At 37.4% G+C, this 27,697-nt stretch overlaps 1 protein-coding gene across 1 annotated transcript; it reads left to right on the top strand.

Moving 5' to 3' along the window:
- Positions 1 to 168: 168 nt before the first annotated feature.
- ABHD13 (abhydrolase domain containing 13) lies at positions 169 to 27,351 on the top strand. The gene is made up of 3 exons (XM_053707788.1): positions 169 to 352; positions 2,968 to 3,092; positions 26,275 to 27,351. Exon 3 carries the CDS (start codon positions 26,314 to 26,316, stop codon positions 27,325 to 27,327), a length of 1,014 nt encoding a protein of 337 aa, XP_053563763.1. The 5' UTR covers positions 169 to 352; positions 2,968 to 3,092; positions 26,275 to 26,313; the 3' UTR covers positions 27,328 to 27,351.
- Positions 27,352 to 27,697: the final 346 nt, after the last annotated feature.

Here is a 27,697-nt window from a genome sequence, read left to right as displayed (position 1 = left end):
AAGATGAAAGCATAGATCTGCATTATTGAGAATTAATTTATTATATTTTTAAAGTCGTTTGTGTGTATGAATCATGTAGGTCGTGTTTGCCCAAATCAAAAACTAGGGAAATGGTCCGCGCGTGTCGGTGACAGGTTATGGTTGGCGTGGCGTGTGGGTGACGTCAGGGCTCTGAACCCGGAAGAGAAGCGGGAAGATGCAGTGAGAAAACTAGCAGAAAGGGATGGGATGAGAGGCTGCGCGGAACCCCCAAGTCCCTGCCACGCGAGGAGCTCACTTATTTCTGGAGCCCCTGCAGGAGCAGTTGTGGGCAACGTTATTCTTGTGATGCGTCACGCAGCTTGCTGGCAGGGTACAGTTATGGGCATTTTGCTCATATCGGGAGGGCTTCACCGGAGTACTGCTGTCATGATTATATATATATATATATATATATATATATATATATATATATATATATATATATATATATATATATACACACACGCGCTCAAATAGATTAATCAAAATAACGACAAACTATTGTTGGGGCAAAAACTAATTTAAATTCCTTCTTTTTATGTAATTGATTCACATTTTATATAGTTACCTAATTATTTAATAAATCAGCACGCCCATGTAACCTGGGAACAGGATATGTATATATGTATGTATTTCTTTTACATGGGGTAAATCATATTAAATTAGAATATATGTCACCTTATATCTATCCATGAAGGGGAACACCACCCTCCCGATTTTAGCGACCAACTGGCCACAATGTAAGCCAATGTTAAAACTAGATCGAATAAAATTAAGATAATAACATTTTTCAATGTTTGCTGCATAGGCTATATAATATTGCAAATTATTACACTGCCCACACCCAGCTACTTGATAATTCCACACAGCTGGCAACATTTTCAGTGGGAAACACTGGTTACATATCCCTATATGATAGAAGAATATTTATTTAATAATTATATATCAATTAAAGGGACAAGTTAAAATTAAACTTTCATGATTCAGATAAAGCAAGCAATTTTAAACAACTTTACAATATACTACTGCTATATAATTTGCTTTGTTCTCTTGGTATTGTTTGCTGAAAAGCATACCTAGGTTGGTTAAGGAGCACCAGTGCACTACTGTGAGCTAGCTAATTGTTGGCTCACCTTATCTATTCAGTTAGCTCAGCAGTGCATTGATGCTTCTTCAACAAAAGATATGAAGAGAGTGAAGTTTGATAATAGAAGTAAACTGTAAAGTTGTTTAAAATGGTATGCTCTACCTGAATCATGAAAACAATATTGTGGTTTTATGTCCATTTTAGTACTGTAATGTTAAATATGTACTTTGTGGTTTGTTACTGATTTAGACAATTTACATAATTAAAAAAAAAACAGATTTTTTTGTCTTCACCTAGGAGCCTGAGACACTCACATGTTTTACTCAAGAGCAAGGTGTGCTTAAACACACATTATTCTTGTACATTTGTAATTGACGTACAACTTTGACTGCAGTATAAACTCTGAAAATGTAACATCATTTTTTGGTTTTATGAAAATTTGACATTTTGCATTATGGTCATATGAGGCAACTGGATTGTGTTTCAAGCTTGCAGTCTTGTGTTTGCCTTTGGGAGGTTACTGTCATTTGTGATTGTCCAGGAAATCTATTGTGTCACAGCTCAGCTACAAGTGCTTGTAGCTTCAATGGATACTGAATGCTTTTCATGTAATTAAATGGTGCACAGCATCAACAGGACTAACAAAGCTAATAGTAAATACACTTCTCACATGAAAACATAAGAAAAATATGTTTTTACCCCTAAGTGTACTATTGTCTATTGCTCTAGCAACACCCAAAAAGATTAAAATGTATGCTTTACTGGATTTGTTTAATGAAGAATTTTGCTTTTCCATAAATATGTACTTATTGCCAACTGTCACCATTTATTTAAAATAATAGTTTATATAAAAAAATGCTCTGTAAGAGTAGTTTATATTTTACTAAATTGACCCCTGCTCTGTGATTTAACTGAGGCTAAAGGGTTAAACTCAGACTATTTTTCTCCCTCTCATGCCAACAACAACAAAGATATGAGTGGTTCAGTTAATTAGTGGTTGCAGATGGACATTCTGCTCATCCATTCATGTGAAGTTTTGGGGCCAACATTGTATTGTGCAATGTGTCAGAGTTCACTTATGTCTTTAATCCTTACCACTGGTTAATCACATAGCATGGGGCTTGTTATAAAAAAAAAATCAACCACACAAATAAAATTGAGCAGATTATTATTTGGCTATTTTTATTTTATTATCATACAACTGACACGCAGTATACTTGCTTAGTAGCAGGCAGTCGCACACCTCTATTTGTTGAAAGGAACGTGTCTTAACACAATTTTGATAAAATAAATGTTTACAGCACAGTTATGGTATGAGAAAACAGGGTTGCCTCCTTGTTAATGTTTCCCTGGACAGTTATGCGTTGCACATGCTGCAGGGGTTATGAGGGAGGAACATGAATTGTTTTGTCCGGCAGGACTATTTATGTGCTGTCCATAGGCAAGATACATGTTCCTCCCTGTGGCATGTGTAACTCATGGCTGAGGTGGCAACCCTAGACACATGTAAGACCTATACATGTGTTTTATATAACACACGTTATTTGCATTATAATTGTTAACATCTTGAAATAATTGAACAATGATTATATGTGATCCAAGCTCATACATTTATGCAATAAATTATGTTGTAAATGGTTAACGTCCCTTTAATTGTACAGTTTTTAGAAAAAGGAGACAAATAACGAATGCAGTCTGTTTCAGCTGTAGAGTTTTGTGGACAGCAGGTTTTCAAGCTGTTAGTAAAGAAGAAAACATGGGATAAGATAAAATGTTAATATATGTCAGCTGCTATAGAAACATTGTCTGTGAATAAGATGTAGAATGTCCAGCATTTAATATTATTATTTTCTCTGCAGGATAGGTTATTCATTCTGGACCCACAATTGTTCTACTTTCTTGCATTTGATTAGCATCTCCTAGAGGTTGAACGCCATTGGAGTAAAGGGACAAATTTACAACATACTGATTATTTCTCAGTCAGGTATGTGAAACATGTACTTGCATCTACCTATTTATTTATTATTATTATTTATTTGCCCAAAGGCAGAACTTTTCTGTTTTTTCTGTAATGAGATTTTTTTTAGTGAAACATTTTTTAAATAAAATACAATTTTAAATTATGCATTTACATTAAAGGGACAGTCAAGTCCAAAAAAAACTTTTATGTTCCAATAGGGCATGTCATTTTTAACAACTTTCCAATTTACTTTTAGCACCAATTTTGCTTTGTTCTCTTGGTATTCTTAGTTGAAAGCTAAACCTAGGAGGTTCATATGATAATTTCTTAGACCTTGAAGGCCGCCTCTAATCTAAATGCAATTTGACAGAGGGCGTTAGTTCATGTGTTTCATATAGATAACATTGAGCTCATTCGCGTGAATTTACAGAGGAGTGAGCACTGATTGGCTAAAATGCAAGTCTTTCAAAAGAACTGAAATAAGGGGGCAGTCTGCAGAGGCTTAGATACAAGATAATTATGGAGGTAAAATGTGTATTAGTATAACTGTGGTGGTTATGCAAAACTGGGGAATGGATAATTTAGGGATTATCTATCTTTTAAAACAACAAAAATTCTGGTGTTGACTGTCCCTTTAAAGAACCAGCTCAATTGCAGTGTGTTGATTAAATAATAAAGACATTTTTAAAGTTTTATAATATAATTCAGCAGCTGAAAATTGCAACTTGACTGCAGACACACAAAAAAAAAAAGTTTAAAGGGACAGTCAACACTTACTTTAACATGTTTTTATATTGAAAATAACAAAACGGATGTCCGCCTACACTATACCCCTCCTGCCTTGCCGCCTTGCTTCTGTCCTAATCAGCGGCGCTAACTACTCTAATACCCGGTAAATATGGATGCCGGACTCCCCCCACCATTACGTAGCTGCCTTCTTCTTCAACTGATAAGCAAATCAGAATCCAGTCCTCGGACTGAAATTGCACGCGCTTGCAATTTCTGTCCGATGCCTGGATTCTGATTTGCTTATCAGTTGAAGAAGAAGGCAGCTACGTAATGGTGGGGGGAGTCCGGCATCCATATTTACTGGGTATTAGAGTAGTTAGCGCCGCTGATTAGGACAGAAGCAAGGCGGCAAGGCAGGAGGGGTATAGTGTAGGCGGACCTCCGTTTTGTTATTTTCAATATAAAAACATGTTAAAGTAAGTGTTGACTGTCCCTTTAAGTTTTTTAAATGTCTCTTGAATATGACTTTGTTTCCCTTTTCTCTTGGTCTAACGTCACCAAGAGAAAACATTGAAAAGGTCAGGGGGTGGGGTTCAATAAACCCTGATAGAGCCAGTCAACAATAAATAAACACTTACACAGTGCAGCCAGAGCACAACTCTGTTTGAAGAGAACAGCCTGATGTGGAGCAGCACTGCAATGTAAAAACATTAACAGTTCCTGCATGTGTCCTGTTCTTTCTGCAGACATGCTGCATTTTATGCGATGACATCTCAGACCACAGCATGTTCTGCCTTGGGTTTAATTTGTATAGTGCCGCAAAATTCAGTAGTGTTGGGTACAGATATAGGTATACGACAAGGGTTTGTGATAAGATACAGAAACGTAATAGACTATACAGATCTAGAACAAGAGGAAGAGGGCCCTGCTCTGAAGAGCTTACAGTCTACAGGTTGAGGGTGCAGAGACATACGGTTTGGGGTAGCTTGTCTTGTGGATTGTAGTTGCAGCAGTGAGTTAAGGCAGTTCAATAATTATTTCAGGTAAGATGAAAATCATTGGAGAGATAAGTCTCTCTGAAAAGTTGTGTTTTCAAGTAGCGTCTGAAGCTATACAAGGTTGGAGACAGTATGAAGGAGCGGGGTAGAGAGTTTCAGAGGACAGGAGCAGCAAGTCTTGGAGGAGGAGAGAGCGACTTAACCCTTTCAGTGCTAACGATGGCTCGGAGCCGTCGCTAGTACTCTCCCACCTTGAGGGAGATCTGGGGGCTTCCACCCACTCCTTCCCCATGATCTGGCCTGCATAGTGACAGTGACAGGCATCGCCGGGGCTTCACGTTACGCATGGTGACGTCACGCGCAATGACGTGATGAAGTCACCGCGGAACTTTATTTAAAATTAACAATGTTATGTATAGGGACAGGGGGCATGCTGCTTTGAAGCCTGTATTTCAGGCATCTAAGCAGATACAGATCCCCAAGATCCACCGTTGGAAAGGTAATCATCTAACCTTTCCAACAGTGTAAGTCTTGGGAATCTGAAAAAAAAGTTAAAAAAAAAATAATTTAAAAATTAAAAAACCCTTAAAACAGCTTAGCACTCAAAGGGTTAAAGATAATAGGAGAAGAGAGAAGTAGGTCAGAGGTTGATCTAAGAGGGCATGTGGGGGAGTATTTGGAGGTAAATGAGGCTGTTGAGTGCTTTATAGGTTAGGGTTAATACTGTTAGTTGTTTTCTAGAGTGTATGGGGAGCCAGTGTAGAGACTGGCAGAGCTAAGCAGCTGATGTAGATCAGCGACTTAGGTGGATGAGTGCTTGTATAAGTGGAGTGAATGTGAGTTCAGATTCAAGTGTGACCCCAAGACAGCGGAACTGGGGTGAGGTGTTGAGAAAAGAGTCTCCAGCTGTAAGAGAAATGTCAGGTATTGGATGTCTTGGAGAGGGGGGAATAAGAAGCAGCTAAGTTTTAGACAGATTGAGTCGGAGGTAATGTGAGGACATCCAAGAGGAAATTGCAGAGAGACAGTTGGTAATCAGGTTGAGCAAAAAGGGAGAGATATCAGGAGAGGAAAGGTAGATTTCGATATCATTAGCGTATAAGGGGCACTGGAACCCAAAGGTGGCTATAAGTTTTCCTAGGGAGGATGTATTGAGAGAAAAAAAAGCAAGGACCCAAGACAGAGGCAAAGGATATGCTGTTAAAGGAAACTGAAAACGAGCGGTTTGAGAGATATGAGGCAAACCAGGAGGGGGATGTGTCTCAGATGCCAAATGATTGCTGGATTTGGAAGAGGAGAGTATGGTCAACTGTGTTGAAAGCAGCAGCAGATATATCCAGAAGAATGTATGCTTTACATTCATTTTAACAAAATTGTGTTGAGCTTAATGAGGTAGCACTTTGTAAATTTAGGAGCTCGCCTATTGTTGGGGAGTAGATCATGGTACCTCCACTTAGCTGATATATATATACAAAGATATATACACATATATACAGTATGTGTGTGTGTGTGTATATGTGTGTGTATATATATATATATATATATATATATATATATATATATATATAGAGAGAGAGATAGATAATATGTTTGTGTGTGTGTGTCTATATAGTATACAACAGAATTGAGCACCACTGTACAACATCTCTTAATAATCAAATGATTCAATTGTATCATCTTACCAGTAATTGCTTTACTTCTAAAATGAGCTGTAGGGTATTTGATCTTATGTAAAATTTAAAACTAAAAGTTTAGATTTACTTAAAGGGACACTAAACCCTAATGTTTTCTTTCATGATTCAGATAGAGCTTGCAATTTTAAGCAATTTTCTAATTTACTCCTCTTATCAATTTTTATTTGTTCTCTTGCTATCTTTATTTGAAAAAAAGGCATCTAAGCTAAAGAGCCAGCAAATGTTTGGTTCAGAACCATGGACAGCACTTGTTTATTGGTGCTGTCCAATCAGCAAGGACAACCCAGGTTGTTCACCAAAAATGGGCCGGCATCTAAACTTACATTCTTGCTTTTCAAATAAACATAGTATACCAAGAGAATGAAGAAAATTTGACAATAGGAGTAAATTAGAAAGTTGCTTAAAATTGCATGCTCTATCTGAATCACGAAAGAAAAATTTGGGTTCAGTGTCCCTTTAATTAAAAATACAGGCCCCACACCAGGAACTCAATGCAACAAAAAGTCAGTAAACCTTTCATTACTGATATTGAAATCACCTTTTTTTTTGATGACAGACTCAATCCAGTGTTGCAAAATTTCTGAAGAGATGTACTGCCATTCTTGAGAGACAATTTTTTTTTAGCTGCTCTTTGCTGAAGGGATTGTGTTGCTTTATTTTTCTCTTTAACCCCTTAATGACAAAGGACGTGCCTGGCACATCCTCGGGTTTCAAGCACTGTAAGCGATCGTGATCGTTTCAAGCTGCTTTCAGGGTATTGCATTGATGCCTCGATATTGAGTAATCCTGCAATACCTTCTGGTAAGCAACTGATGCACATCGGCCAGCGATGGTGCCGATCGTTGGTGGCGTGGGAGGGATAGGAGGGAGGCTGGTGGGTGGCCAATCGCATAGGACTTCCTGTTAGCAGGACTGATGGGTCCGGGAGCGGGTGGGACCGCTACACTATGGTACATATTTAGTGAAAGGGAATGAGGGAGAGGGGGTATATAAGTATTGGAAAAGGGATCTGGAAGGGGGCAGCATATTAAATTGGGGCAGCTACACTACAGAAAAATGTTTTTTTATTTCTTTCTTTTTTTATAAAAAAAAGATATATATATATATATATATATATATATATATATACACATAAATAAAAGCCTTTTATTTTAGTACTAGCAAACTTTTTACTAGTACTTAAGATGGCGGTGACAATTGTGAGGTGGGGGAGGGAAGAGAGCAGTTTGAGAGGGGTCAGGGTGGGATGTGTCAGGTGGGAAGCTGATCTCTACACTAAAGCTAAAATGAATCCTACAAGCTACCTGATTAACCCCTTCACTGCTGAGCATAATACAAGTGTGGTGCGCTCCGGAATTTAGCGGCCTTCTAATTACCAAAACGCAATGCCAAAGCCATATATGTCTGCTATTTCTGAACAAAGGGGATCCCAGAGAAGCATTTACAACCATTTGTGCCATAATTGCACAAGCTGTTTGTAAATAATTTCAGTGAGAAACCTAAAGTTTGTGAAAAAGTTAACAATTTATTTTATTTGATCGCATTTGGCAGTGAAATGGTGGCATGAAATATACCAAGATGGGCCTAGATCAATACTTTGGGTTGTCTACTAAAAAAAATATATATACATGTTAAGGGTTATTTAGGGATTCCTGACAGATATCAGTGTTAAAATGTAACAATCGCTATTTTTTTTTTTTTAAAAAATGGTTTGAAAATAGCAAAGTGCTACTTGTACTTATTGTCCTATAATTTGCAAAAAAAAAGCAAAGGACATGTAAACATTGGGTATTTCTTAACTCAGAACAAAATTTAGAAACTATTTAGCATGTTTTTTTTTGGTGGTTGTAGATGTGTAACAGATTTTGAGGGTCAAAGTTAGAAAAAGTGTGTATTTCTTTCATGTAATTGGCAAGAGTCCATGAGCTAGTGACATATGGGATATACAATCCTACTAGGAGGGGCAAAGTTTTCCAAACCTTAAAATGCCTATTAATACACCCCTCACCACACCCACAATTCAGTTTTACAAACTTTGCCTCCTTAGGAGGTGGTGAAGTAAGTTTGTGCTAAGATTTCTACGTTGATATGCGCTTCTCAGCATTGTTGAAGCCCGCTTCCTCTCATAGTACAGTGAATGTCAGAGGGACGTGAAGGGAGTATCACTTATTGAATACGATGATTTCCCTAACGGGGGTCTATTTCATGGGTTCTCTGTTATCGGTCATAGAGATTAATCTCCTACCTCCCTTTTCAGATCGACGATATACTCTCAAATTACCATTACCTCTACTGATAACTGTTTCTGTACTGGTTTGGCTATCTGCTATATGTGGATGGGTGTCTTTTGGTAAGTATGTTTTTTATTACTTAAGGTACCCCAGCTATGGTTTGGCACTTTATGCATTTATATAAAGTTCTAAATATATGTATTGTACTTATATTTGCCATGAGTCAGGTTCATGTATTTCCTTCTGCAGACTGTCAGTTTCATATTTGGGGAATATAAACATCTTTTAAAAATGAAATTTATTTCTTACCTGGGGTTTAGTCTTTTTTTCAATTGACTACTTCTTACAAATTGCGGGCGGTATTAGGCCCGCGGGTGCGAAAAATGCTAAACTTTATTGCGTAATTCTTTGGCGCGAAAATTGTTTTGCCGTGAAAAGGTACGTCTATGACACAAGTTCGTTATTTCCGGCGTCATACTTGACACCGAGACCTTTCACACGGTTGCGTCAGTGACGCAAGTGTTTCATTTCCGGTTATTTTAACCGTTTTCGTTCCTTTTGTCAGAATAGGGAATGAAAATCTATCCTCCCCCAAGGAATCTGCCTCCAATTGGAAACCTTCCTCAAATTGGAATAAATCCAAGCCTTTTAGGAAACCAAAGTCAGCCCCTAAGTCCGCATTAAGGTGCGGTCCTCATTCCAGCTCAGCTGGTAGGGGGCAGATTAAGGTTTTTCAAGGATATTTGGATAAAATCTGTTCAAAATCAATGGATTCAGAGCATTGTCTCTCAAGGGTATCAAATAGAATTCAGAGTAAGACCTCCTGTGAGAAGATTTTTTTCTCTCACGTATCCCAGTAAAATCCAGTAAAAGCTCAGGCTTTCCTGAACTGTGTTTCAGACCTGGAGTCTTCAGGGGTAATCATGCCAGTTCCTCTTCTGGAACAAGGTTTGGGGTTTTATTCAAATCTATTCATTGTCCCAAAGAAGGAAAATTTATTCAGACCAGTTCTGGATCTGAAAATTTTGAATCGTCATGTTAGAGTACCAATTTTCAAGATGGTGACTATAAGGACTATTCTGCCTTTTGTTCAGCGAGGACATTATATGTCTACAATTGACTTGCAGGATGCATACCTTCATATTCCGATTCATCCAGAACATATTCAGTTTCTGAGATTCTCTTTTCTTGACAAGCATTACCAATTTGTTGCTCTGCCATTTGGCCTAGCAACCGCTCCAAGAATCTTTTCAAAGGTTCTGGGTGTCCTACTCTCTGTAATCAGAGAACAGAGTATTGCGGTGTTTCCTTATTTGGACGATATCTTGGTACTAGCTCAATCTTTACGTACTGCAGAATCTCACACGAATCACCTTTTTAGGCTTCCAGATAGATTCAGTGTCCATGACCTTCAGTCTCAGTCATTCCCTTCAGTGGCTATGTGCATGGAAGTTTTCAGTCTCATGACTGCAGCATCGGACGCAATTCCCTTTGCTCATTTTCACATGAGACCTCTTCAGCTTTGTATGCTGAATCAATGGTGCAGGGATTATACAAAGATATCTCAATTTAATATCCTTAAATCCCAATGTACGACACTCTCTGACATGGTGGATAGATCACCATCATTTAGTTCAAGTGGCTTCTTTTGTTTGGCCATCCTGGACTGTGATCACAACAGATGCAAGTTTTTCAGGTTGGGGAGCTGTTTGAGGATCTCTGACAGCACAAGGGGTTTGGAAATCTCAAGAGGCGAGATTTCCAATACATATTTTAGAACTCTGTGCAATTCTCAGAGCTCTTCAGTTTGGCCTCTGTTAAAGAGAGAACCGTTCATTTGTTTTCAGACAGACATTATCACAACAGTGGCATATGTCAATCATCAGGGTGGGACTCACAGTCCCCAAGCTATGAAAAAAAGTATCTCGAATACTTGTTTGGGCGGAATCCAGCTCCTGTCTAATCTCTGCGGTGCATATCCCAGGTGTAGACAATTGGGAAGCGGATTATCTCAACCGCTAGATTTTACATCCAGGGGAGTGGTTTCTCCATCCAGATGTTTTTTTCTCAGATTGTTCAGATGTGGGGTCCTCCAGAGGTAGATCTCATGGCCTCTCATCTAAACAAGAAACTTCCCAGATACCTGTCCAGGTCCAGGGATGTTCAGGCGGAAGCAGTGGATGCGCTGACACTTCCTTGGTATTATTATCCTGCTTATATCTTCCCGCCTTTAGTTCTCCTTCCATGAGTGTTTTCCAAAATTATCATGGAACAATCATTTGTGTTGCTGGTAGTGCCAGCATGGCCACACAGGGTCTGGTATGCGGTTCTGGTTCGGATGTCCAGTTGCCCGCCTTGGCCACTTTCGTTACGGCCAGACCTACTATCTCAAGGTCCATTTTTCCATCAGGATCTCAAATCATTACAATTGAAGGTATGGAAATTGAATGCTTAGTACTAAGTCAAAGAAGGTTTCTCTGACTCAGTGATTGATACTATGTTACAAGCTCGTAAATCAGTCTCTAGGAAGATTTATTATAGAGTTTGAAAGACTTACATTTCATGGTGTTCTTCTCATGAATTCTCCTGGCATTCTTTTAGAATTCCTAGAATTTTTACAGTTTTTTCAGGATGGTTTGGATAAGGGTTTGTCTGCAAGTTCCTTGAAAGGACAAATCTCCGCTCTTTTTGTTTTATTTCACAGAAAGATTGCTATACTTCCTGATATACTCTGTTTTGTACAGGCTTTAGTTTGTATTAAGCCTGTCATTAAATCAATTTCTCCTCCTTGGAGTCTTAATTTTGGTTCTGAAGGCTTTACAGGCTCCTCCATTTGAGCCTATGCATTCTTTGGACATTAAACTACTTTCTTGGAAAGTGTTGTTCCTTTTGGCTATCTCTTCTGCTAGAAGAGTTTCTGAGCTATCTGCTCTTTCTTGTGAATCTCCTTTTCTGACTTTTCATCAGGATAAGGCGGTTTTGCGGACTTCATTTGAATTTTTCCTTAAGGTTGTGAATTCTAACAACATTAGTAGAGAAATTGTTGTCCCTTCCTTGTGTCCTAATCCTAAGAATCCTTTGGAAAGATCCTTACATTCTTTGGATGTGGTGAGAACTTTGAAATATTATGTTGAAACTACTTAAGATTTCAGGAAGACTTCTAGTCTATTTGTTATATTTTCTGGTCCTAGGAAAGGTCAGAAGGCCTCTGCTATTTCCTTGGCCTCTTGGTTAAAGCTTTTGATTCTTCAAGCTTTTTTGGAGTCGGGTCAAGCCCCGCCTCAGAGAATTATAGCTCATTCTACTAGTTCAGTCTCCACTTCGTGGGCTTTTAAGAATGAAGCTTCAGTTGATTGGATTTGCAAAGCAGCGACTTGGTCCTCTTTGCATACATTTACTAAATTCTACCGTTTTTATGTATTTGCTTCTTCAGAAGCAGTTTTTGGTAGAAAAGTTCTTCAGGCAGCTGTTTCAGTTTGATTCTTCTGCTTTTGATTTAAGTTTTTTTTCTTTCAAAAATGAAAATAAACTTATTTTTTTGGGGTTGTGGATTAATTTTTTCAGCGGTATATAGCTGTTTTTATTTTATTGCCTCCCTCTAGTGACTCTTGAGTGGAAGACTCCACATCTTGGGTATTGATATCCCATATGTCACTAGCTCATGGACTCTTGCCAATTACATGAAAGAAAACATAATTTATGTAAGAACTTACCTGATAAATTAATTTCTTTCATATTGGCAAGAGTCCATGAGGCCCACCCTTTTTGTGGTGGTTATGATTATTTTGTATAAAGCACAATTATTTCCAAATTTCCTTTGTTGATGCTTTCTACTCCTTTCTTTATCACCCCCACTGCTTGGCTATTCATTAAACTGAATTGTGGGTGTGTTGAGGGGTGTATTTATAGGCATTTTGAGGTTTGGGAAACTTTGCCCCTCCTGGTAGGATTGTATATCCCATATGTCACTAGCTCATGGACTCTTGCCAATATGAAAGAAATGAATTTATCAGGTAAGTTCTTACATAAATTATGGGGTGTTTTTTTTGTTTTTTTTCATCATTTTATAATTTTTTTTTTATATAAATAATGATATGATGAAAATAATAGTATCTTTAGAAAGTCCATTTAATGGTGAGAAAAACTGTATATAATATGTGTGGGCACAGTAAATGAGTAAGAGGAAAATTACAGCTAAACACAAACAACCAGAAATGTAAAAACAGCCCTGGTTCTTAACAGGAAGAAAAATGAAAAATGGTCTGGTCACTAAGGGGTTAAAATACCCCAAAGGTGTTCTTATCAATTCAAGTTAGGCAACATACTTGGCCAGTATTTTGGTATATCCACAGACATTCATGGTGTCATGGTGCCCCCAATAAATGTTATCTCCAAAACTACTTTTGCATTCATGCTCCCCCATGAATTGTGTGCAGCATAGACGAGCGATGTTTCAGATAAAGTGAGCCACTCCCACGATTCCCAATGCCATCCTTCTCCAACTCCAAACAAAAAAAAAAACTTCTTTTTTTTTTTTTTTTGGAGTTGGAGAAGGATGGCATTGGGAATTGTGGGAGCGGCTCACTGTGTCTGAAATATCGCTTGTCTATGCTGCACACATTCCATTCTATCTTTATAATCATGGTAGCAGCTTTATTCTGAAACTTCTTAAAACAGCACGAGACTGCTGATAATTTCATCTAGAAACTTGTAAAAGAAACGCCTGAACCTACTTTAAACATTGTGGAGGTAGGATTTTCCAGGTGTCTGTGATAGATTCTCTCTACACTGTGCGCCCTTATACCCGAAAGGGACCAAGACTTCTGCTTTACATTTTAGTCTATGAACTTTTTGTCTATGGAATAGCTGTATTCTTTGGGACTTTTTATAGCTGTTTTTAAAGAACACATTTTCTCTTCTTACTCATTTCCCTTTTTTTATTGGGTTTCTGTACTACAGGGGGTATTGGAATCACAATAGGTGGATTTCGGCAACATATTTACAATTACTCATTGGATTCACAGTGCCCGAGTCACATTTTTCTCTTTTTCATTATGTATAAATATATATATATATATATATATAGAGAGAGAAGTTAATACCGCTGTTTAGCGCCTATCGGTGCTTCCCTTATAATGAAATATATTATTTAGAAAAAGAGAGAGGGACGATTTAGGACATATAATAATACCCTAAAAAAACAAGGGAACAAAAACCAGCACACAAAATAGGCTTATATGTATATTTAATTAACTTTCAAATATATCAATTAGTATTCACCCATTTGTGCCCTACAGCACTGAATAAAGTAAAATCATATTGCCACATAAAATATACACAGTGGGAAATCATAATATACAGTGTATATACTACTAACAAATGGCCTGTATCTATACTGATATCAAAAATCACATTAAGCATCTAACATTTGACAAATATAAACCAGCTTAAGTCATGCAGGTGTATAGAAAACGCATGAAGTATAGAGGAGCATAGTAAGCAGAGGATTGGACTGCAGATTCAACTGCACTCTAGGTCCCATATATAATCACAATGTGTATTAGGCAAACGGTCTCATTCCAATTAGAGAGACGACCGCAGATCAAACTACACTCTAGGTCATTAATAAAGCGACTGATATATTTGCACTTATCTTGATAATATATCTGATGCTCAGCGTTCACGCAAACCACTTGTCCTCTCACACCCTCTCTAGGTGTAGTTTCACTAGTATGACGTATCGAGTGGAGGAGTGGCTCATCTGCCACAGCATTGGCAGTGGTAGTAGACATCGAAGGCTGTTCCTTTTTGGCCAAGCAGTGTCCCTGCTGATACAGCAACGTTATGCAACCAACACTATACAAAGTGTAGCGAATCTTACCAAATCTTACCAAAGATGTACCATCCCTCTGAAATGACTTGTTTAGCTCACTCTGCTGCGGATCACCACCGCATCAAAAAGACAGTCTTGTGTGTTTAATGGTATAGCGCTACACAGTAGCACATTGCCAAAAGTGCAGACACAGTTGCAAGCTGTAGTAATCTTAACCTGGTTAGCCGTGTTAGTGACAATTCCCACTTTAAGATAACTCTGGAAATGGTTGACTCACTCCAGAGTTGAAAACACATAAGTGCCAACGCACGTTTCACCCCCACAGAAAGTATGTGTCACAGGAGCTCATCAGGGCATGTTAAGTCCACTCCAGACCTCCTCTTTTATAGCATGTGTGTGTGTGTATATATATATATATATATATATATATATATATATGCAGCCAAAAGAAAATGCACTCTCAGGACTTTCATAAACAGGTTACTTTTATTTCTGTAACGTTTTCGGAGGTCTTGCCTCCTTCATCAGCATAAATAAAGTGAAAACAAACAAACTCTTAAATAGTGACATACTCACTCAAAATCATTTCAAACCACTACCTGTGCTGGCGCCAAAATTACCGGTGTTGGAACGCATAATGCGTTCCAAGTGTGCTAAGTGGCGGAAGTAGTGCGCCAAACTACTTCCGGTTGTCAAAATTCTATAGCCGTAAATAATCGGCTTTCTCTATGTAAATGCCATAATTATATAACCATTGTGGCATATTATCTAACCGCATAAAGCAAACTCTTAGCGTGCAAACGATTGTGCTAATACATTGAATAGTGATAATAAATGTGACAGCCGCTTGTTGCCATGACAACTTAAACAATGCTGGAGTGTAATCCTGTACAGGGACAGACTAACAGTAACTAAATTTCTGAATACACCAAAGTGTGTTAAAACAAGCATGATGTTTGGCTACAATGTGTGTGTTTAAAGATGGTATATATATTGATAAAGGAGGATAAACAAATCTAATTATTAGGCACGCCAGCTGACATATTGTGCTACATATATATGTGCAATGTTACCTTATGTTGAAGATATTGAGTTAATATGTCCAATATGCATAAAGGAATCTCATATGAAGATATGTACCTCCGATATATAGCCATCAAATTCTACATAACTAAAATATTAACGATTATCGTTTATCTGCGATCTTCCCATTAGTATGAGCTGTTAACATGCATACTATTCCTATCCTCTGTCAAAAACCCTTTATGTATTCAAAACGTGAAAAAATATTTTTGAAATTTATACCGCTCACCTAGTTCCTATTGAGTGATGGGGTTATATATTGACACCATATTGAATCTCATTATAAGAGCTACGTGGGTCATATATGTATATTCCACTCCTATCTTGTGGCTAACAATGCCCTCATATGCTCCCTATTTAAACACTCCAAAGCGTTTAAGCACAAACGTACAAAAGATGAATAAAATTAAACTTAAAAAATAAAAGCAATTGATGTGACGGTCTTTCCATTCATTTATACACTATCCCATTCGGGATGGATTTAGCTCTAATAGTCCTTGATTTTCGTATATGCAGAATAAAGAGCGTTTAGTCATTCACTTCTGTATTTATGTACAATGTGATCCGCTCTGTGTTTATTTCTGTGCGTTCTTCGTTGTCTTCTATTGCCCCCTGGACCTCTAGGTTAATATTGCCTTTAGGATCGAATGCTTAGTATGCATCATATTCTCCTGGTTACTGTGCCATCAAATTATTTTCCATGTTGTTGTTTTCTTCTTCCTGGGATGCTTAAGGATCTAGTGTCCAATTTTGGCTGTGTGTACTGCTATGTGTGAAAAAAACTGGTAACTCCAAGGCACCACTATCCGACTTCCACACAGGTATTAGAAATACCAAAGACTCCTACCCCTGGTGCTGTGTGCCAACATGGTTTAGGGGCACCCCTAGAACGAGGCACGCCGACCATATGGCGCACAGAGTCATTATAGTCTAGGTGCCGTACCCTGCACTTGTATCACATTATATAGCTGTATTACACCAAAGCCTTAAAGTCAGGGGTGGTGTTGAGCCCCCCTGGATAAATGGTACCCAGTCGGTACATCCATTGTGCCTCCCGTTGCAGAAGTATTTTACCTCTGTCTCCCCCTCTATCTAATGGGGGTACATGATCAATGAGTGTGTATCTTATTGATGCCACCGAGTGTCTGTGCTCTGCACAGTGTCTCGCTACCGGTTGTTCTGATTCCCCGGATTTGTGAGCCGACCTTATGGCATGCCGATGATTGGCCATCCTTTCTCTCAGGGTACCTGTCGTTTTACCGACATAGTGCCAAGAGCATGGGCATACCAATAAGTAGATAACAAACGTGGTCGTACAGGTAATCAAATGTCGTATGTGGAACTGCTTGTTGGTATGGGGATGGTTAAATATTCTGGTACTTATAAGTCCATTACAGGTAGTGCATCCTAAGCATCGATAAGATCCTCTGATGTTGGTATGTGTCCTGGGATTATAGCTTGCCTTTGAGTCAGTTTTGACTAATAAGTCTCGCAGGTTTGTGCCCCTCCTGTAACCGACCATAGGCGTAAGATGTTTGCTAAATTGTAATTTTGGATCAGTGGAAACGATAGGCCAATGTGTCCTTAAAGAGAGTCCAGCATTTCTGGTACTAGGAGAAAATGTAGTTGCCAGTATAATTCTGTCATCCCTGGTTTGTCTAGGTTCTTGGGCCAATAGTTGTGCTTGTGTTATTTGTGACACTTCCTTCATCATCTGGCTGATTTGTTGGGTCTTATATCCCCTCTCTTCAAATTTTGCACCCATTTCAGACAACTGGGTGGCTCCTAATATAGGATCCGAATTGTTTCTAACTGTTCTGATAAGCTGCGATTTCAATATACCCTTTAGTAATGCTGGGGGGTGACAGCTATCTGACCTCAATAGGGAGTTCCTATCCGTGGGTTTACTGAATAGTGTGCATCCTAGTCCCTAGTATTACTAAAGGGTATATTGAAATCGCAGCTTATCAGAACAGTTAGAAACAATTCGGATCCTATATTAGGAGCCACCCAGTTGTCTGAAATGGGTGCAAAATTTGAAGAGAGGGGATATAAGACCCAACAAATCAGCCAGATGATGAAGGAAGTGTCACAAATAACACAAGCACAACTATTGGCCCAAGAACCTAGACAAACCAGGGATGACAGAATTATACTGGCAACTACATTTTCTCCTAGTACCAGAAATGCTGGACTCTCTTTAAGGACACATTGGCCTATCGTTTCCACTGATCCAAAATTACAATTTAGCAAACATCTTACGCCTATGGTCGGTTACAGGAGGGGCACAAACCTGCGAGACTTATTAGTCAAAACTGACTCAAAGGTAAGCTATAATCCCAGGACACATATCAACATCAGAGGATCTTATCGATGCTTAGGATGCACTACCTGTAATGGACTTATAAGTACCAGAATATTTAACCATCCCCATACCAACAAGCAGTTCCACATACGACATTTGATTACCTGTACGACCACGTTTGTTATCTACTTATTGGTATGCCCATGCTCTTGGCACTATGTCGGTAAAACGACAGGTACCCTGAGAGAAAGGATGGCCAATCATCGGCATGCCATAAGGTCGGCTCACAAATCCGGGGAATCAGAACAACCGGTAGCGAGACACTGTGCAGAGCACAGACACTCGGTGGCATCAATAAGATACACACTCATTGATCATGTACCCCCATTAGATAGAGGGGGAGACAGAGGTAAAATACTTCTGCAACGGGAGGCACAATGGATGTACCGACTGGGTACCATTTATCCAGGGGGGCTCAACACCACCCCTGACTTTAAGGCTTTGGTGTAATACAGCTATATAATGTGATACAAGTGCAGGGTACGGCACCTAGACTATAATGACTCTGTGCGCCATATGGTCGGCGTGCCTCGTTCTAGGGGTGCCCCTAAACCATGTTGGCACACAGCACCAGGGGTAGGAGTCTTTGGTATTTCTAATACCTGTGTGGAAGTCGGATAGTAGTGCCTTGGAGTTACCAGTTTTTTTCACACATAGCAGTACACACAGCCAAAACTGGACACTAGATCCTTAAGCATCCCAGGAAGAAGAAAACAACAACATGGAAAATAATTTGATGGCACAGTAACCAGGAGAATATGATGCATACTAAGCATTCGATCCTAAAGGCAATATTAACCTAGAGGTCCAGGGGGCAATAGAAGACAACGAAGAACGCACAGAAATAAACACAGAGCGGATCACATTGTACATAAATACAGAAGTGAATGACTAAACGCTCTTTATTCTGCATATACGAAAATCAAGGACTATTAGAGCTAAATCCATCCCGAATGGGATAGTGTATAAATTAATGGAAAGACCGTCACATCAATTGCTTTTATTTTTTAAGTTTAATTTTATTCATCTTTTGTACGTTTGTGCTTAAACGCTGTGGAGTGTTTAAATAGGGAGCATATGAGGGCATTGTTAGCCACAAGATAGGAGTGGAATATACATATATGACCCACGTAGCTCTTATAATGAGATTCAATATGGTGTCAATATATAACCCCATCACTCAATAGGAACTAGGTGAGCGGTATAAATTTCAAAAATATTTTTTCACGTTTTGAATACATAAAGGGTTTTTGACAGAGGATAGGAATAGTATGCATGTTAACAGCTCATACTAATGGGAAGATCGCAGATAAACGATAATCGTTAATATTTTAGTTATGTAGAATTTGATGGCTATATATCGGAGGTACATATCTTCATATGAGATTCCTTTATGCATATTGGACATATTAACTCAATATCTTCAACATAAGGTAACATTGCACATATATATGTAGCACAATATGTCAGCTGGCGTGCCTAATAATTAGATTTGTTTATCCTCCTTTATCAATATATATACCATCTTTAAACACACACATTGTAGCCAAACATCATGCTTGTTTTAACACACTTTGGTGTATTCAGAAATTTAGTTACTGTTAGTCTGTCCCTGTACAGGATTACACTCCAGCATTGTTTAAGTTGTCATGGCAACAAGCGGCTGTCACATTTATTATCACTATTCAATGTATTAGCACAATCGTTTGCACGCTAAGAGTTTGCTTTATGCGGTTAGATAATATGCCACAATGGTTATATAATTATGGCATTTACATAGAGAAAGCCGATTATTTACGGCTATAGAATTTTGACAACCGGAAGTAGTTTGGCGCACTACTTCCGCCACTTAGCACACTTGGAACGCATTATGCGTTCCAACACCGGTAATTTTGGCGCCAGCACAGGTAGTGGTTTGAAATGATTTTGAGTGAGTATGTCACTATTTAAGAGTTTGTTTGTTTTCACTTTATTTATGCTGATGAAGGAGGCAAGACCTCCGAAAACGTTACAGAAATAAAAGTAACCTGTTTATGAAAGTCCTGAAAGTGCATTTTCTTTTGGCTGCATATCTTCTACAAATTTGCACCCAGGCAGTTTTCCTTTGTGGGCGAGTTCTGGTGTTTTGGATATATATATATATATATATATATATATATATATATATATATATATATATATATATATATATATATATATATATATATATATATATATATATATATATATATATATATATATATATATGTGTATGTGTATGTGTATATATGTGTGTGTGTGTATGTATATATATATATAAGATTGCATGAGAATGAAAAAAATGATAATGGGATTAAATTAGAAAGTTGCTTAAAATTGCATGCTCTATCTGAATCATGAAAGAAAAAAAAGTTGGGTTTAGAATCCCTTTAATCCTCAGTTTCTGTTTTTCTCTTCCTTCACTCTCACAATAAAGACACTTTTTTGACTTTGTGACATTATACTTTTCTTGAACGCAAAGTGATTTAGGTTATTATATAAACAGGACATTTTGAAACACAGAGATGTTCATGTGATACTTTCTATTCTGCTTTTTACAGATATGTTTATTTTTAAATGATTCAGCATTTGGGTAGTGTCCCTTTAAATTTGTAATTTTATTTTTAATTGTGTATTAATCCAAGGAATTGCATGTGAGTGTTTTTCTTTAGAAACCAATTATAAAAAATTGCAGACCTTTCAGAAAGCTCTAGTGAAACGCGTCAGATGATGCTCCCTATGGAGGGGGGGGGGGGGGGTCAGTGATGGAATTCAATGAAAAGTTTTAATTTGCATTTTATACTTTTACAATAAACACTGTTTTAGACAAATTGCCTTGCTTTGGATCTATGTGCATTGTGAAGCCAATACTGTTTATTCAGCACAGCACTTGACTATTATTGACACTATTTGTATTACAGCATGGCCGCAATTGGTTTCTGCAGTTTTCCCAATGCGATGCATTGGATAGGCTAGTGCTCTAGAGGGTTGAGCCTTATTGGACACAGTTGTATACATTTTACTCTCACAGAGTGAGAAAAACAGTTTTTTGCAAATCATGTTTATTTTCTTTTGCTGTGGCCAGTTAGGGAAGGATATAAATGAATTCCTACACAGATGAAACAGTCATAGTCAAATGCACTCTGCTTCTGGAAGCAGGAAAAAAAGCATGAAATACTGTCCATCACTTATTCGAGCATGCCATTCTAGAACCTGACTCTGCATATCTCTCTGCATTTAGCCTCCACAAAGGGGTTAAACACACAGTACTAGTACTAGTCAGTAGCCAGCGACAGTTGTACAGCTAGGTTGTCTTCTTGAGTGGTACTTTAAAGGGACTTTAAAAACTTTGAGATTGTAATCTAAAATGACAAACAGTATAAATAAATTAAAAAAAAAAAACTTTGCAATATACTTGTATTATTTATTTTGCCCCCTTTTCCTGTAATTCCATTCTGAAATTGTATGCTTTTCAGTTGCTGTTCGAAATGGAAGTGCAAAACACTTATATTCCACACAGTCATTGGCTGCACACTCTGGTGACCTATTTATAACTGTCCCTAATTGGCCACAGCAGAGAAGGTAACCTATGTTACAACATGGCAGCTCCCATTGCTTTATAAAAACTTATTTTGTCAATATTTAAACAACTAATGAAACTTTAAAAAGTACATCTACATGTTATTCTCAGAATAATCTTTTCTTTGAATGCATCATTCTAGCTAGCATTTATTTGATGTTTAATGTCCCTTTAACTATATTTTTAACTTCTTTGTGGGATTGACTTGCAGGATCAGTAGTGCTGAAAAAAACATTCTCTAACAAATTAGAACATGTAACTATTGCACTATAACGGTCCTTTAAAATTGTCAAATATGGCAGCCCATTCACCAAGAATTTTCCCATACATGGATGAAGCAAAAACCTAATTATCACCACATAACCCCCCCTAATAACTGGTGTTTTTGATTCTTTTTACCACTTACTACGAAAGTGTATACTGAGTCTTTGTAACTTTGTGTTTCTTTATTCTACCTTGTAAGTCTGACCCCCCTTCCCTCCTTTGTGTGTGCTTCTTTTTAGCTGCCATTAATCAGAAACTCTGTTTTGTTTTGTTCATTGCTTTGGTGACATTACACACCCACTGCACAAACACAGTTTTTACAGTTTTTTTTCAAGGTTTTCAGTTTTTTAAAGGGATAGGAAACCCAAAATGTTTCTTTCATGATTTAGATAGAACATACAATTATAAACAACTTTCCAATTTACTTCTATTATCAAATTTGTTTAATTCTCTTGTTACACTTTGCTGAATCAGCAGCATTGCACTCCTGGCAACTAGCTGAACATACCTTAGTTAGCCAATCACAAGAGACAAATGTGTTCAGGCACCAATCAGCAGCTAGCTCCCACTAGTGTATCATATGTGCGTATTCATTTTCAACAAGGGATACCAAGAGAACGAAGCACATTTGAAAATAGAACTAAATTTAAAAGTGTCTTAAAATGACATGCTCCCCATGCTCTATTTGAAACATGCAAGTTTTTTTTTTTACTTTAAAGGGCCATAATACCCAAATGTTTAAACACTTGAAACTGATGCAGCATAGCTGTAAAAAGCTGACTAGAAAATATTACCTGAACATCTCTATGTAAAAAAGAAAGATATTTTACCTCAAAAAATCCTCAGTAGCCACCTCCCATTGTAAAGGACTTCTAAGCAGCATATTAGTGTGTCTGTCCCAGGACAACTGAAGGGATGAGCATCGTGAACTCTCATATTATTTCACCAATCGGGTAAAGGAAGCTTACTATGAAATCTCATGAGAGTTAAGTCAAATCTCATGAGATCACAGTAAGAGTTCATGACCTCAGCACTGCTGATGCTGATTGGCTGCTGTTCATTTCTTCATTTTTTTTACCTACAGCTGGGAGCTAACTTTTTACACAGAACTAACTCTACTGAGCTGAGGAGATTGTGAGGTAAAATATCTTCCTTTTTTACATAGAGATGCTCAGGTGATATTTTCCTGTCAGCTTTTTACAGTTATACTGCATCAGTTTCAAGTGATTTAGCATATGAGTATTATGTCCCTTTAAGTCATAAAATCTTTTTATAGCAAACAAAATATTGCAACATAGCAGTGACATTTTAGTTATGCCCAGCGAAGACTTATTGCTGCAGTATATTTTATTTTGATAAGCTGTTAGAATATATTTTATTTATGTGCCTGTTTACTTATTTTTCTTGTCTATTTACATAGCTGTATTCCTCATAACAGTCCCCTGTTAGTTTATTATCTCAGTGTGCTGTTCTGTCTGACGGTTATGTTATAAAGATAATGGAGGTGAACTTTTCAATTTGTGCTTGTTGTGTGTAGGTTTCTGCCAGTACTGGGTGTAAGGCTCTCCTCATTAAACGGCCATAAATGCCAAAATGAAACTTGCATAATTCAGATAACGCGCATGCAATTTTAAGAGACTTTTTAGTTCACTTCTCTCAGCAAGTTTATTTACTGTTCATTTGGTATCATTTGTTTAAAGCTCAGGACAGTAATGCACTACGGGGAGCTAGATTGTGATTGATGCCTCCACGCACATCTCTTGTCATTTTGTCACCAGCTAGCATTTGTTGTTTATACATCGGCTATTAAATTGTCCCAGAGGCAGAACTTTTTTTACTTTTTGCGATGAGATTTTTATAGTGAGAATTTTTCTGCAGGTCATTTTGAAAGGAAATTCACGTTTAGATTTGGTAGTTACACTAAAGCACCAGCTTAATTGCAATGTGTTTATTACCTTGACAATAACGCACATTTTATAATATATTGCAGCAGTAGCAAATTAGCAGCAGAGAAAAAAAAGTTTTTAAAATGTCTCTTGAATACATTTGTTTACTTCACTATTGGTTTTATTTGATAGTGTAACTGATGAATTATGTCGAGGAAGGATTCCTTAATATTCATGTTGTTTTTTTTATTTTTTAAGGGCCATTGTAGTGGAAAATGACATGTCCTAATTTGTAACAGCATGTCATTTTTTACAATATAGACCCTCACAATGCTATGTATTTAACCTCCATAATGGTGTTAAAGTACCACTCTGGAGCCGCAGAGAACTGTTGGTCCAGAGTGGAAACTGCCACTGGCCCAAAGAGCAGCAGTAGTCGCATAACTCACTTCTGATTGGGTGACTGGCAGTCTCCACCTGGGATCAGCAGTGCATTGTGGCTCCAGAATGGTACTTTAACTGCTTCCATGAGAATAACAAGATCTGTCATTGTGCAGATTTCTGCCTGAGAATGTTATAATGGCCCATTCTTGTCATGTGAAGGAATCTCAGATCCGAAGCTGTTATCAGTGATCCCCCGCACTGCAGGGCGCTCAGTGGAGGTAATAGTTGGTGACACTCAGAGAGCTACATGGGAGTGCTGATAATGTCGCACACAAATGTGTGTTGTGACATCATAGAGGGGGCAGAACCAAGAACTTACAGGCAGGTTTGGGAGCTGAATGGTGAAAGGTTGTTCAAAACCCTCAATACCTGCTCCTTACTAGCCACAGCAGTCAGATCTTTTTTTATGTAATAACACAACACATGAGGTTTTTCTATAGATCTCTTATGAAGTTTATGTTTTAATAGAAAAGTCCCTCTCTTAAATAAATTTATATATATATATATATATACTGGTATCTTTCAAGGAAAAAAAAGTGCTTCTATTTCTTTACTGGCACAAAGGGACCTCTCTAGTTTATATTATAACCCCCAAAGCCTGTGCAGGCTCCTATTTCACATGTGGCTACCCAAAATATCAATATAGTAAGGGGATCACAGTAACAGTGGTCATCTGGCAATTTTTAATATTTATTTACTAAAATCTTAACAAAAGTATAGATTTTCTTTTTTACATTTTTTGTTGCAGCTTTCATATATCATGAGAGATAAATATAATAATTGATATATTCTGCTTGGGCTGCTGAAAACCCCCCAATATAATTTGCGTGTCACTCACTAAAATTTGACTTACAATATTATTTAAATGTAAAAGAAAAAGCTCAAAATTGGCTTAGCACATGGGTGTTAAATGGCTTAGCCGTAAAAGGGTTAACTATATGTATCCCTTTTGCAGAAGTTACACACACAGCATTGAAGGGTCACTAATATTAAAATGATGTGTGCTAACAAATGATATCATGTCATTTTTCTATTACAATGGCCTTTTAAATGTATTTTGTAATGCAGAAGTCTGTGTGTGAATATGTTCTGCTTGAATTTACCAGCCAAAGTATACCACTGGGTGTCGCTGTATCTATATAGTGGTAATAAAAACCAATGAAAAGTCAAATCTATGCAACATTTGTACCTTGCTCCCAAAGGTTTTCTAGTTTGTCCTTTCAGTTAATAGTAATTTTATTTATTTATTTTAAATAAAAATGTAAAGATTTGTACCCATTGTTTGGCTGGGCTATTTCATGATTAAGATATCCTGTAGCGTCTTGTGTATAAGTAGCAGAGGATACATGTTTAAGATAAGAACTGTTTAATGGGCTTTATCTAATGTACCTTTTATTAAAAAATGCCAAAACACATTTTTTTTTAATCTGTTATAAGGTACATTGATTTTGTAGTTGGAAACAAATAGCCTTGATTAGCTAACTAAATACTTAGAGATTGATGTTTTTAGTGTGTGTTTTTTTATAATGTCGTGGCTTGAAAATTTAATGAACCAGCTACATATTTTAGGAACTAATTAAAGGGATATGAAACCCACATTTTTTCTTTCATGATTCAAAGGGAGCGTGCTATTTTGAACAGCTTTCCAATTTACTTCTATCATCTAATTTATTTAATTTTCTTAATATCCTTTGTTGAAAAGCATACATAGGTAGCTCAGGAGCTGCTGATTGGTGGCTGCACATATGTAGCTAGTGTTATTTGCTCACCCATGTGTGCTGCTGTTTCTTCAACAAAGGATACCAAGGAAATAAAGCAAATTTAGATAACAGAAATAAATTGGAAAGTTGATTATAATTATATACGCTCTATCTGAATTATGAAAGAAAAATTTGAGGTTTTATGTTCCTTTAAGAAGGTTAAAATACAAGAAGCCGTAGATCCCTAACTATCAGAATTTGCCAAGCTGTTTAATATATAATTATTTATTAGTAAATGCAGAAAAAAAATAAAACCTTATTTGGGGCTGAATTTCAATTTCAATTTATTTTTATGTATGTGTGTTTATTTGTGTTTTTCAGGATTCACACTGAAGAGCAAAACAAATCTAGAAAGCCATCATGGAAAAGAAGTACTCTTTTATTTGGGCATTTACAGAACGGTGGTTGCTGGCATTAGCATCCTGGTCTTGGGGACTATGCAGAATTTGTCTACTGCCCTTAATTTTAACTTTTAATGTGTATGGAGGTGTAATTTTGCTTTTGTTAATTTGTGTTTCCATAGCCGGAATTCTCTTTAAATTTCAGGATGTACTTCTTTATTTCCCTGAACAACCTTCTTCTTCACGAATTTATGTTCCGATGCCAACTGGAATACCACATGAAAATATATTTATTAAAACTAAAGATGGCGTGCATCTTAATCTCATTCTGTTAAGATACACAGGCGATAACTCAACCTTTACACCAACTATTATTTACTTTCATGGTAATGCAGGAAATATTGGACATAGGTTGCCAAATGCTTTGCTGATGCTGGTAAACTTGAAAGTAAACTTGATATTAGTGGATTATAGAGGTTATGGTAAAAGCGATGGAGAGGCGAGTGAAGAAGGTCTTTATCTTGACTCTGAAGCTGTTCTTGACTATGTAATGACAAGACCTGACATAGATAAAACCAAGATTATTCTATTTGGACGGTCTTTAGGAGGAGCAGTTGCAATCCATTTAGCCTCTGAAAATGCTCATAGAATTTCTGCTGTAATGTTAGAAAACACATTTCTTAGCATTCCTCATATGGCTAGCACCTTGTTTTCATTTCTCCCAATGAGGTACCTTCCATTATGGTGCTACAAAAATAAGTTCCTCTCTTACAGAAAAATTTCCCTGTGTCGAATGCCTTCATTGTTCATCTCGGGGCTTTCGGACCAGTTAATCCCTCCATTCATGATGAAGCAGTTGTACGAACTGTCCCCATCTCGGACTAAAAGACTGGCAATCTTTCCAGATGGGACACACAATGATACATGGCAGTGCCAAGGCTATTTTGCTGCTCTTGAACAGTTTATTAAAGAACTGACCAATAATCACTGTCCTGAGGAGATTGGGAAAACATCAAATGTTACAATAATATAAAATCATACAACTTCCTCCATTGCACTCTCTTGTAGATTTTGTTTGTGAGAACTGGATAATGAACGTGTTCTGTGTGGTTAAGCCAAATATAAAGGGACATTGTACTCGCACATTTTGTATCATGCAAGTAAAAGATTAGCATTTTTTTATCTGGAAAAAATATTTGTAAGAACGGTTTAAAGTGAAACTAACACAGTAGTATCAGTTGTGTATTTACTTTTAATTATCATTGGATGAAAATTACAACTCTCACAGCTATGTTTTTGGAGAGAAGTTCACCTCTATAAGCCTGATCTGAAAATGCTGGTTTACATAAACTATAATACATTATGAAATGCTATCTTTTTACATGCAAAAAAAAATTAGCTAC

This window comes from Bombina bombina, chromosome 3, assembly GCF_027579735.1.
Source record: "Bombina bombina isolate aBomBom1 chromosome 3, aBomBom1.pri, whole genome shotgun sequence".
In the NCBI taxonomy this organism is placed as follows: Eukaryota; Metazoa; Chordata; class Amphibia; order Anura; family Bombinatoridae; genus Bombina; species Bombina bombina.
Note: the sequence above shows the minus strand (reverse complement) of the source record. Positions and strands in the feature narration are given on the sequence as shown.

Excerpts from the sequence above, each read along its gene's own strand:
- ABHD13 (XM_053707788.1), top strand. The coding sequence starts at position 26,314 with ATGGAAAAGAAGTACTCTTTTATTTGGGCATTTACAGAACGGTGGTTG.